This window comes from Heteronotia binoei, chromosome 10 (genome assembly GCF_032191835.1).
Source record: "Heteronotia binoei isolate CCM8104 ecotype False Entrance Well chromosome 10, APGP_CSIRO_Hbin_v1, whole genome shotgun sequence".
Classification (NCBI taxonomy): domain Eukaryota; kingdom Metazoa; phylum Chordata; class Lepidosauria; order Squamata; family Gekkonidae; genus Heteronotia; species Heteronotia binoei.
This window is the reverse complement of record NC_083232.1, coordinates 81,507,870-81,520,991: the sequence shown is the minus strand read 5'-3', so window position 1 is coordinate 81,520,991 and position 13,122 is coordinate 81,507,870. Positions and strand designations below refer to the sequence as shown.

At 43.1% G+C, this 13,122-nt stretch overlaps 1 protein-coding gene across 1 annotated transcript in view; it reads left to right on the top strand.

Moving 5' to 3' along the window:
* Window positions 1–12,670, top strand: part of VPS41 (VPS41 subunit of HOPS complex) — a 169,887-nt gene extending 157,217 nt beyond the window's left edge. Inside the window, exons 26-29 of the mRNA XM_060247653.1 lie at window positions 7,181–7,280; window positions 8,931–8,975; window positions 10,674–10,753; window positions 12,282–12,670. Of these exons, the coding sequence (XP_060103636.1) occupies window positions 7,181–7,280; window positions 8,931–8,975; window positions 10,674–10,753; window positions 12,282–12,362 (306 nt within the window). The 3' untranslated portion in view covers window positions 12,363–12,670. The remainder of the gene's footprint in view (window positions 1–7,180; window positions 7,281–8,930; window positions 8,976–10,673; window positions 10,754–12,281) is intronic.
* Window positions 12,671–13,122: the final 452 nt, after the last annotated feature.

Below are 13,122 nucleotides of genomic sequence, written 5' to 3'. Positions count from 1 at the left end.
CTCTAGTTTCTCCATGGGGGGTCTTCCTAACGACCCCTCTGCCGACGCAGACTCGTCCCCACTCAAGGAATCTCTCTCCTCTGCCCCCCTTCTCCCCCGCGTATCTTTCTTTCTTTTCTGCTGAGGTTTGGGAGACATAAATCTTCAGTTAAGCAATTAAGGAGGGGGAGGGAAGCCAGATAGAAACCTTCCACCTTCTTTGACTCTACGTGGGAGCAGCAAAGACTGGCAGGATAAAGCAGGACCTCGCAGGCTTCCCCGAAGGCAGCTGCACTGTTCCACTGATGAGAAAAAAAAAATAACATAAAATAAAAAAAGCACTCTTATCTGCTCATATAGCCAGAAGTTGCAACTGTCGCTCGGAGCTCGAGTTACACGCGTCTGCTCACAGCATCCCTCGTGACCGGAAGCCCAAGTTGCAGCCAACTTATGGTGATCCTGTTCGGTTTTCAAGCAAGAGACATTCAGAGTTGGTTTCCTGTTGCCTGGCTCTGCATACAAAAACCAACAGCAGATGCACAGTACGGAACCCAATAACAACAACAACTGTGCCAAAAACAACAGCAACTTTGAAAGAGATTCAAATAATTCTGTAATCAAAATAAATGTTATTTATTTATTTATTTGGCTTATATCCCGCCCTCCCCACCGAAACAGGCTCAGGACGGCTTACATTCCATAAAAGTCATATAAAAACTGATACTGATATAAACCACAAACATAGAAAATATAAAAATAGAGTATATAAAAACATATATAAAAATATTTAGTAAACATCAGAGAGTAAGAAAGCTGCATGTAGTCCTCAGAGGACCCAAAAGTCTCTTAACGACCTAGTCAGATATACACAGTCGCCATTCACATCCCTCAAGGCATTTGCCAGCTAATTGTTTCTGCATTTCGGGGCTGTGCCTTACAGCCAAAACTTTATCAAAAGCCTATAAATATGAGGTACCTGACGAAGGGAGCTACAGCTCTTGTAAGCTCCTACCCCCAAAATTTGGCTGATCTATAATATATTAGTGGACTCGAATCTAACTGTTCTACTGCACGCCAACATGGCTACCCTCTGGAACCGCTCTGAGATGTTTCTCAAGCTTTACGTGGCCTCTGTGAGAGTTCTCTCAGCCCCACCCACCTCACAGGGTGTCTGTTGTGGGGGAGGAAGGTAAAGGAGATTGGGAGCCGCACTGAGACTCTGAGATTCAGAGTGGAGGGCGGGATATAAACCCACTATCATCATCATCAATCATCTTCTCCTCGTGTTCTTTGCGTCACTGTGGGAAGAATCCAGAGCTTCCTCCCAGAGTTTTAGCTGTGACTGTACCCATCTCACACTTCTCCATCTTACCCCAAATTAGACCAGGGCAAATAATCAGAGCAAAGAGTTCGAGGTAATTCCAAACGTACAACCCATGTGGTACTCCAATGTGCTTTGCTGGAAGCATCACGCTTCTGGCCTGTGCCACTGTTCAGAGGCGCCAGCACAAAGATGACTAAAGAGTAATTCCACGGTCGTCACTGGTGGGCATGATTTAAGCCCCTCTAATAGCAACGGTGCTGCCAGGAGAGAGGAAGGTGTTCCAGTATTCATGGCAAGCAAGGCGGAGTTGTCTGTCTGGAATTAAGCAGGGGGTAAGTTAAAGGCGCGTTCTGAAAAGTGCTTGTATTTTATATCTCGCTTTTCAATTAGATGAATATTAAATCATAAATAAAGGAGACTGCCGACAGCGGCAGTTTAATTTATATCACCATAAAAACGGTGCATTCTCTTAAAGTGGAGCCACTCATGCATCAAAAGTGACACATGCCTCGGAGCACTGTTTAGCTAGCAGAGGATAAATGGCTGCTCCGCCAGCAGTGTTTCCTTATTACAGTTAAATCACAAACGGAGCTCTGACAAGCCTGCCAGAATGAGCTAGATTACATTGAAATTTAGGCAATAAAACAGTAATTTCCTAATTTCGAAACCTGACACATATATTTCACATATCCTTTCTTTCTGAGCAGCCATACTTTGCAAAGTTTATAGGGACCAAATATATATATTTGCTTTTGTGCACAGATTTTTTTTTTTAAAAAAAATCTATCCAGGGTCAAGTCCCACGAATATCCAGACTGGGCTAAGGCAGCTTGTGTATCTCTCCAACCTTTTTCAAGTCAACAACACTGTCAACTCACAGTTGTTGGCCCTCCCTTAAGCTCTGGCTCTCCTGCCTGCCAAGTCTTGCCCCTGCTGTTGCCACATTCCAAACTGGCAACTTTGTGGAATGGGGGGTGGGAAGGAGGGAGTCTGCCAGCCAGTTTCAGTATGCTTATTTCTCTCTCACACTTAAATATTTATTCCCTTGGTGGGACCCAAAGAGGTTTATAACAAGAAAGAGAGAAAACCATTTTAAATAAAACAAAAACAAGCGACTATATTTATACCCTGCTTTTCTCCCCTATGGGGACTCCAAGCAGCTTATGGCCCCCTTCTTCCTTCTTCCATGATCCTTCCAGCCATCATCCTGTGTCATAGGTTGGGCTGAAAGAAAGGGCCAGGGTCCTGAGTGAGTTTCCAAGGGAAAGCAGAGATGCCCAGGTTTTGGTCCAACACCATGCTGTATCTTTGGCCGGTCCTGGATTCAGTAGGCCAACTCACCCAAAGCCACCAGGTACAAAGCAAAGGCCAAGAGCCTTTGGGATTTGCACCACAAGACGCTTCCGGCTGTGACCAGGGTTTACATGTGGAAAGGGAGAAAGGCTGTAACAGCTGGCAGCCATATTCCTTCCAATCTTCCCTACCTGCCTTGACTAACAGGACTTCTCAGCAGCTGCATAAGCCTCTGTAAGGGTTTGTGAGTCAGTTGTTGTGCACCTTCTCCAGGATTAATACCTGAATTGGCACTTGACTATCCCACTGACCACACAGAAGGCCTTGTGTCTGTCTTCAGTGAGATTCCACGTTTTGTATCTCTGCCTTCATGTATCCTGTTCTCTTTAAAAGAATGTGCTGTTGTGTACCAACCAACTCATGGCAACCCCAACCATGAGGTGTTCAAGGCAAGAGATGAGCAGAAGTGGTTTGCCTTGCCCTCCTCCATGAAGCAACCTCCATTTTCCTTGTCTCCTGTCCAAGTACTGACTCTGGGCAAAGGCCCTGACAAGCTTGGGCCTAACTGGGCTATTGGAGCTGCTTTTTTCTTCTTCTATATTACGTAATTAAGAGTTTGGTTCAGGGTCAACATGCTGTAGTCCAAATTCCAGATATTTAGGTTAAAGTGCTACTTCATTTAACAGAGAGAGATCTGAGGGATTTGTTCCTTGACCCCGGGTGACCAGAAATGACATGTTATTCTGCCATGACAGAACATGTGGGATTGGGGAACACAGCCCTCATATCCAGAGCTGGGAACAGCTGATCTCCATAGGCCTTGATCTTCTCTGACGTGCAGACATCAGACCAGCACAGGCTGAAGGGCCTCACAGGTCTGGACTGTGAGAGTCAGAAACAGTTTCCAGAACGGTCTGGAAAATCACCCTGTCTCTGGAAATGATGGAGTCACACAATTGCTTTACTAGGATCAACACAAAAAAAATGACAAAACCATGTGTGAGGTTTCAGATTCTCCATTGGCAGACTATTTTGGGGTAGTACATGACATTTGTGTTTTTATTTTTCTGTGGACCAACTCAGCATCCAGTTTCCAAAGTTACTGGGGGGATGGGGTTAAAGCTGTTAACTAGATGATTTTGTTGTAAAGCAGGAATCTCTTGGGTTTAGGCCCTATAGATTAGGCTGAGCCCCAAATGAGCTGTGCCTGTAAGGGGGTCTTCTGCATCTTCAGTCCAGAGCATGCAGATTTTGAGTAGTTGTATCAGTTCCCAGGTACAAAACACATACATGCTGCATTAGTCAAGACCATTCTCACTGAAAAGATCCTGATCTTTTCCCAGCCAGCACAGCTATGCATTGCAAAAGAATACAAAAATCATGGATATGCACACATGTATATTTGTCATCATCTGTACATGATAAAAACATTGTATGAAGGATCAACTAAAAGATAATCAATCTGGACATTTTGGGATTTCCTATGTGAGGGGGGGGGGCAGTCAACTCAGCAGCCAGTGATCTACCACAAACAGAACTACATTTGTTTTTTTTTAAATGTTGTGAAGTTGAACAAGTTACCAGTAGGGGGGGGGTGTTATAACCTACTTACAAAATAAGCTTAGTGGTGTACTTTTGGAGTGGTTTCTGACCATTTCCTTGTGAGATCCTGACTACTTTGGTTTCAGAGAGTAACTGTGCTGGTCAGCTGTGCCTTTGCACCCTGACTCCCTTCTTTGTAACACCTCCTCCCATCTTCTGACTGGGAAATAAGGACTCCCGAGAGCTCCATTTGTACTTGTATCTGACAAAGGGAGCTTTGACTCTCAAAAGATTGTAACCCATCCACCCCCGATCTCCTTGGTCTCTACCAGTGTTCCCTCTAAGCTGAGTCAGCGTGAACTAGCCTCCAGCTGACACATTTTTGTCTTAGCTCAGGAAGGATGACCCCTAGAGCACACTAATTTATGTAGTAGCTCACAACTTTAATGCCAGCAGCTCACAACTTTAATGCCAGTAGCTCACAAAGTAGAATTTTTGCTCACAAGACACTGCAGCTTAGAGGGAACATTGATCTTTAATTGCTTGTGATAAATCTGCATTGAACTGATTATTCTAAGGAATTTTTCCAGCTGCTTAAAGGGAATCTAGTCAGACGGGGAAGAGGGCTGGGAATCTTCCCACTAGAGAAAGTTTTTTAAAATGTATAAAACAGAAATCTAAAATGCATGAAAAGAACAGATTATGTAATTATATAAAATATATAGATTAAAAGTATAGAAAAAATTGGTTTTACTCACACACATATACACACAAATATATTTCGCTTCTGTAATTGATGCTGTTGGTTTAGGAAAGTGGGACCCTTTCCTCCAGCCTAAAGGTCTTTCCCCCAACTTCTGCTGGAGTGAGAGCCACTTAAGTTGAGGGAAGGCTTCCCCCTTTGCTGAATGGAGGGGTAAGCTATTCTCCATGGATCTCTGTATTTTGCACTTGATCATGGATAAACTACGTAACTGGAAATTTGCCTTTGCTGTGACTTGTCTTCAAAGATTTTCTAAATGCAACTCCTTGCAAGTTTGATTTTTGTTCTCGTTCTCTTTTTTGTCTAATATCTCTTCTTTTTTCCTTTCATGGTCTTCCTAAAAACAGAAGTTCAACTTTGCAAGGAGTGTTAGTTAAAACAATCCTGTTCTATGTGAACAGAATCAAACCTTGTGGTACTCTACACTACAGAGTTTGTGTCCTTTGAGGACAACAGTAATGGACATGATAAATACAGGCTTGTTCCCATAGCTACATGTTTCAGAGGAGAACTTGCCATTGCCTTACCATTTTTGATGGCAGTGCTGAGTGTGTGTCAATGTATGCAGATCCTCTGTAAATGCCACTTTTAAGGAGACGGGCATAATGTTTCTCTTCCATTCATTCAACAGTTCAACCCATAGTTTCCCCACGTGTGTGTGCATTTATATGTAGACATTTTTTTTCAGTTATCGAATTAAGCTCTAAAAAAATAATGTAGACTCCTGTAGAGGATTTTTTTTTTTGCATTTTTTTATGCTTTTCAGTGGCTAGAATTACATGCCGTGGGCAAAAGTTCATTATGTTGTTCAAGGTAATTTATGCAGGGCATGAATATTTCTTGGCTATTTACTCTTCTTTTTTAGTTGCTGTATATTATTTGTAGCCTTTGGATTGCTAGGTAATAGAGTCTAATTTAATCTCCTACAAAATTTCTTGGCAATGTTAACATTGGCCTTTTTTTCATGCAGAATATATTTAGCTCCAGAAACAATCTTCTCTAAATAGATTTTGTGAATTGTTTCAATGGTAGAGGAAAAGTCCATGGAAGTTTTTAAAATTTCAGCTTCTAAAAACATCCAACCATTATTCAAAAGGGTAGCCACTAATGCTAAATGTCATGTTTACTGTGCAAGTATGAGTGATGTACCTTTATAAATAAGGGGGGGGGGCCTCTAAAATTGCCTTAATTAGTTTGCACTGTTGCTCCGCACTAAGGTTTCATCGTGGTGTCCAGTCAGACAGCACCCTGCCATTCCAATCTATTCCAAAGGGTACCTAATCTAATTAAATTTATCAAGAGGGAATTAATTATTTTTTTCTGTATGTCTGAAATTACAAATGCCTGGAGTGCTAGAGCGATCGTTTCTTTAATTCATCACAACCATTAAAGTTTTCCAGAGCAAACAATTTTATTTAACTCTAATTGAATGTTTGCTTTCCTACCGATGAATCAGCTAATTGACTAATGGTTGTGTTTTTGAAGACTAAATATTGCTATAGATGGTTTTCTGTTGTTTTGGTCACTTTAGCATATTACTTGTCATTTATACTATACTAATTAGCAAAGAAACAATTAGCGTTTATATGATGCATGTAGAAGGATTGCTCTTTAACACTGTGATCCAGAATAGCACATGGAAATTTACTGTGAAGTAAAAGTCCAAGGAGGAGCCCTGTGGCACAGAGTGGCAAGCTGCGATACTGCAGTCCAAGCTCTGCTCACAACCTGAGTTCGATCCTGGCGGAAGCTGCGTTCAGGTAGCCGGTTTGAGGTTGACTCAGCCTTCCATCCTTCCAAGGTCGGTAAAATAAGGACCCAGCTTGCTGGGGGTAAAGTGTAGATGACTGGGGAAGGCAATGGCAAACCACCCCGTAAAAAGTCTGCCATGAAAACGTCATGATGTGATGTCACCCCATGGGTTGGTAATGACTCAGTCCTTGCACAAAGACTACCTTTACCAGCCTTAAGAGTCCAAGGATTTTGTAAGTAACCTCAGAGACATTTAAATGAAAGTAGCCCAGTTTGGGATAACATTAAAGTAGCTGCTCCCAGCAATCCTATCCAGGGTTGCCCTAACTCACAACAGTTACTTGTGTGCTTTTAATTACTAAATATTTGTTAATGATCCCCTGGAATGAACAATTGACAGGGCAGCTTTACTAGTAAGGCCTGTGTTGTATACAATCTTACAGAAAGTACAATTTGGACTTTTGTGTCTATTGGGAACAGATGCCAGATGAAACACTGAGATGGAGTTATATTTTTCTGTGACTTAGATCTTGCTTCGGGAGGGATGCAAGAAGATCCTTGTGGCTGACTCACTGTCCTTGCTGAAAAAGATGCACCGCACACAAATGAGAGGGGTTCTTGTGGATGGTACGTATGACGCACCTTTGCAGAGTCCTAATGCAAAATGGTTTGCAATATAAACCTGCCATCAGCCATTACGGAAGTGAGAGAGTGGACAAGGCTCAGTGGCAGAGCACCCAGTTTGCACCCACCCAGGAGGTCCCGGGATGAGTCCCTGGCATATCCAGTAAGGAGGATTGGGTATTAAGTGATGTGAAATACTCCTTCCCTTCCTGAGCCCCTGGAGAGCTGCTGCTGGTGAGAGTAGATGGTGCTGCTGACCTTTATACACTAAGAGTTGAACTTAGTGTAAAGACAGCTTCATGCATTCACATGAGCTGAGCTGATGCTTTAAAGGACAAAGGCGGCATGGCATAGCCCCATCAGATCTCAGAAGCTAAGCATGGTCAGTACTTGGATGGGAGACCACCGAGGAAGACTGCAGAAGAAGCCAATATCAGAACACCTCAGCTTCTCCCTTGCCTTGAACACGCCTCGCTAGTGTCATCAAGTCGGCTGCGACTTGATGGCACAAATGGACTTCAGTTACTCATTACATTATGTGCTTGGCATGAGCACACCCGTCTCCCCTTGATTATATCCCTGTCTCTACTTCCCTTTGTTGTTTCCCTTATGGCAAATTTTAGATTTAGACTCATTAAGCCAGCAATCTTTCATCTTGTCCTTGGTAATGGGTAATGGACATTGATAATTTCATATAAAATGATAATGCAAGCACATTCTGCTGTGAGGACTTTCCATCAGTCCTGGCGAGGCCCTTAGTCTTAGTGGGAAAGCTCTCCACATATTCAAGTGTTTTCTTGGATGATGTACAAAGCAAAGAGTCTTGATGCAGCTTACAGCATAGATCTCTTGGTAGCATGTTTCTGAGAAGCAGATTCTGCTTCGTGAGATATCGGAAGTGAAACTGGAAGTGAGCTCCAACCCATGAAATAATGAAGTTCTCTTGGGTGACCTTGCACCAGTCTCTCTCTCTCTCTCTGCCTAACCTGCTTCACAAGGTTGTTGTGAAGATACAGTGGAAGTGAAGGAGAACAATGTACATTGCCCTAAGCTTCTTAGAGGAAAGGCAGATGTACTAGATAACTAAGCAAGTGCTATGCTACAATAAATGTGTTACCTTTAAAGTGCCACAAGACGTTTTTGTGTGTTTTGGTGGAACAGATTTACATGACTACCCCCACAGTGATTTTGTTGGGCTAGTTAAACTGCAGTATAATTATTGTGGAGGGTGTTAAAGGCAATCATGAACTCCTCTTCTCTCATGGAGCCCCAGCGAATGGTTCATAGTGCCCAAACCCTGATCTCAGTATTAAAGACCAACCACACTAGTAGAGCCAGATGGCAAAGTGCGTGGACTCTTATCTGGGAGAACCGGGTTTGATTCCCCACTCTTCCACTTGCAGCTGCTGGAATGGCCTTGGGTCAGCCATAGCTATTGCAGGAGTTGTCCTTGAAAGGGCAGCTGCTGTGAGAGCCCTCTCAGCCCCACCCACCTCACAGGGTGTCTGTGTGGGGGAAGAAGATAAAGGAGATTGTAAGCCGCTGAGACTGATTCAGAGAGAAGGACGGGGTATAAATCTGCAATTCTTTTTTTTCTTCAAAGTGTTATTTAAATAACTTGCACTAATTTTAACACTTTTATTTTTCTTGCAGAGGAGAGTATCTGTGAGGCATGTCTTTCCCCAATACTGCCTACAAGTAGGTTTGTTTTATGGGGAAATAATATTACTGGGGGAAGAGATAATTGTGGCTGACACTATTTGGGGGAGCCAGAATGGGAGGGGGAAGTGGTGGACCATGTCAGATTCTTCCCCTGTACCTGCTAGCGAGCTCTGCCAGTACTCCATCTTGGTATAGTGGTTGAGGTGTCAGACTAGGATCTGAGAGATCCAGGCTCAAATCCCCACTCTGCCATCGAAGCTCGCTGGGTGACCTTGGGCCAGTCACTTTCAGCCTGACCTACCTCATAGGGTTGTTGTGAGCATAAAATGGAGGAGGGGGAGAACAACATAAGCCACTTTGAGTCCTCATTGGGGAGAAAGGTGGGATATAAATAAAGTAAGTAAAATAAAATATTTTACCTAGAATGAAAATGGAGTTGATGAGTAATAGTCTGCATGTGCCAACAGAAAAGGATTTTGCCCATAGGTGTGTGATGATCTCCGTCTCCCTTCTTACTTGGTTTCCTTGGAAAGGAACGGCTGGATAGTCATGCAAAGGAAAGAGATCAGTCTCCATTCCAGACTGGGTTCCCTACACTTACTAGAATGACAAAGCTTTCAGCTCTGCAAAACCTTTCTCATTCATTATAACAAGAGCCATATTTACTGGGCTCAACGCATCATGATATACACACGATGCACACATAGGAAGTGTTTCTCTTCCTGCCTGGCTTCCCTGGAAGAGACGTACACTGGACTTCTTCAGGGAGAAGTGGTAGGAACCTAGATATCCTTCCCTGCCAAGCTCTTTTTCTGACTCTCTCCATGGCAGATTGGTTATGGGACATGGATTTAGACTTTGAAAGGGAGATATTAAGAAAATGGTGGGTCCAAAGGCTCCCTACCAGTAAGTGAGAGTCTGCTTCCAAACAGAGGGAAGATCCTCTCTTAGTGGTAAGTGGTCTTTGGATCCAACCTCTGACGCCTTTTTGTCTCAGTTTGTGAATATGGAACAGTACCTTTGTGAATGACACTGTGTAATTCAAAGGAAGGCCTCTGTAAATGTAGCTGATGGAGTTATCCAGGGCTTTTTTTTTAAAGAAAAGCCCAGCAGGAACTCATTTGCATATTAGGCCACACACCCTTATGCCAAGCCAGCTGGAACGGTGTTCCTGTGCGTTCCTGCTCAAAAAAAAAAGCCCTGGAATTATCTAATGGATACTCACTAGAGCCAGTGATTGGGCTGAAATTTCCAATGTACATGGCTGTCAGTAACCTTGAGCAAGTTACTAGCTGCATTTATGCTCAGAAAGGAATTGTGACAATAGCCCCCTTTCAAAGAGTACAAATGTGGTTCTCAATGCTTGTCACTGGTTGGGTCACTTTTTTTTTCTTCTTTTTTTACCATCAACACTCATTGCATCTGGTCCCTCAGTGAAAAATGTAGTGCATGGTGTGTGTTTTTAAGAGCACAGAAGCATTAAAGCTTAGTGCCAGCAGTGTAGGACAGTGTGAGACCAACACAGGGAAGCAGAATATATATTTTTAAAAAAACAATGTTAATGTGACTTGTGAAACGCTCCTGTCTGTAAATCTGAGAATATCTTCATAGATAGATCTCTAACAAGGGGCCATACATCGACGTGGTGGTACCTTCCATCAGTGTTTTTTTATAGCCTTCCCTCATGTATTTTTCTAATGTCCTGTATTTTTCCCCCCTCTACTCCTTTGCCAGATGCATCTGAAGCCTTCCGAGTCACCGTGTTTCACTGCAGGCACATGTTCCACAAAGAGTGCATTCCTGAACCTAACACAGTAAGGGCCCAAATTAATCTCTCCACATTCCTGAAATTACCTTCGTCAAAGACAAAAGGACAAATCCAGGTGTCGTTTTGTTTGCTTTTTGCTATCCACTGAGAAGGGCATCTGTTTACTGAGGATTATAAAATAATTATAGTAATTGTTCCTAATGGGATCTCAGGGGGTGGTTACAGCAAGTGCCATAAACACATCCGAAATAACCCCCTTACCTTTCAACTCCACAAGTTTGAAAAGCGGTTGTCATTATCCAGAAATCCTGTGGTTTGCATTGAACTGAAGCAAAAAGGTAACCTCAAAGAGAAGCATGGAACTTGACCTGCATGAAAAGTAAGCATTGCAGCCTCTGAAAGGGCAACATTATTGTTAGCTTTTGCTGCTTGCTGTCTTGACTGGTATGGTCTCAATGAGACGACCTCATATGTAGGTTGAGAATTTTATAATCTGTGACAGACCCAGCTATAATCTGTGATGAACCTAGCTGAAGGAAGCAGTTTCTGGTAGCAGAACAGGGTTGAACCACAACCCCTCCACCCATTTTTTACTTTCAGAAATCTTCTGCTGGATTGAAGCCTGTTTCTTGAGTAAATTATAATAAACCAAGATACTTACCTCAGCAGTAGAGCATCTTCTTTGCATGCAGATGGTCCCAGGTTCAATCCCTGGAACCTCCATTTAAAAAGGGGGGTGGTGGAAATCAGGTAATGGGTGATGTGAAAGACCTCTCCACTGAGGCCATGAAGACAGCTGCTGCCAGTCAGAGTAGACAATACTAACCTGAAGAAGTGAGCAGTGACTCATGAACGCTCCTCCCCTGCCACAGCTTTGTTAGTCTTTAAGGTGCACCTGGACTCCGGCTCCTTTCAGACAGATTAACATGGCGACCCATCTTGACTGATGCTGACCTTGATAAACTGATGGTCTGACTCAGTGTAAATCAGCATCGTGTGTGTTTCTGTGGACAAGACACATACTTGGTAAATGCTGGAGCAAAAAAGATCTAACCCCCACATAGGGAAAGACTAGCACATCTCTAAACACCATAATCCACAACAGTTTTCACAACCACCGCTTTCTCTTAAACCATCACCAGGGAGGGGGAGAAGTGAAATCCTCTTCACAAAATCCCCCATGTATGCAAATTTGTACCCTGGTTGCCATTTCTCCTTCCCCCCTACCCCCCGAATTCTGGGTACTGTTAAGGTAATTCTTGGGACCTCTGGCATAGCACATACCTGAGTGTTATGTACAGTTGTCTCAGCACCTACGTGCCCAGCAATGAGAGCACACTGCTGTTCTTCTGGTCAAACTTTCTTCTTTGTCCCTCAGTTTCTACTTAACAACATGGCTGTAACTTTTGTTAATAACATTTCTGCTGTAATCCAATTATTTTATGTTGGACAAAACTTTTTTTCTCATCTCCAGCTTTTAAAAATTCACGATTCCCCAGTTCTGTTTGGCGCGTGTTGACTGCCAACTCTGTAATAGACTTCACAGAACTCATCCTGTTCTGCTTAATTTCCAGATCTCTTCAGTGAAGTTCTGTAACATCTGCAGCGCTAAGCACCAAGGCCCGGGCAGCGCCATCCTGGAGATGAAGAAATGAAAGCCCCCGACATGCCAAGAATCTCTCTTCCTCTGTGTGTGTGTGCGTGAGTGTGTGTGTCTGTCTATTTTAACATGACAGAGGAGTAATGCTTCATTGTTAATGCCTGTATCCATTTAATTCTGGCTGGGGACATGTACATGGAGAATCTTTAAATCATCCAGGCCACTGATATTTCTATGGATCCCTAGCCATAAAAAGACAGAAGAGAAATCAATGTATCAGCAGCTGATGTATCACTGCTGCACAGTTGGTCCGCCTGTATGTTTGTCTTAATAATGAGAACAATTAAACCTAATATGGTAAAATATCTTTGGTATATTCTGTTAAGAATTCCCATTGGAGAATGCTGTTTGGTCCTTATGCATTCAGGAGCCTCTGGGTTCTCGCTGACTATATAGTAATTGATCTGCTGCATTCTGACGGTAGCCCTGTGACGTAGATTAGGTTGACAAGAGATGACTGGTCCAAGAGTATCCACTAAGCTTCACAGCAGAGTGGAATTTGAACCTGGGTCTCATGGAACATAGTCTAATGCTTTAACCACTACACATCATTGGCTCCCATTCAATCTACAGAAGCTCCATTCGGTGAGTTTGGGATTCCACGCATGTCCACCAATGTCAACAGTCTCTGTGGTTGGTTAAAGTTCAACACCATAGTTTTACCCTCCTGTTACAAACTTTCCTTTGGCTCTACCCATGCTTAACATGAACACCGATGCACGTGTTAAGATGTGCCACGGTTGGCTCTGGCAAGG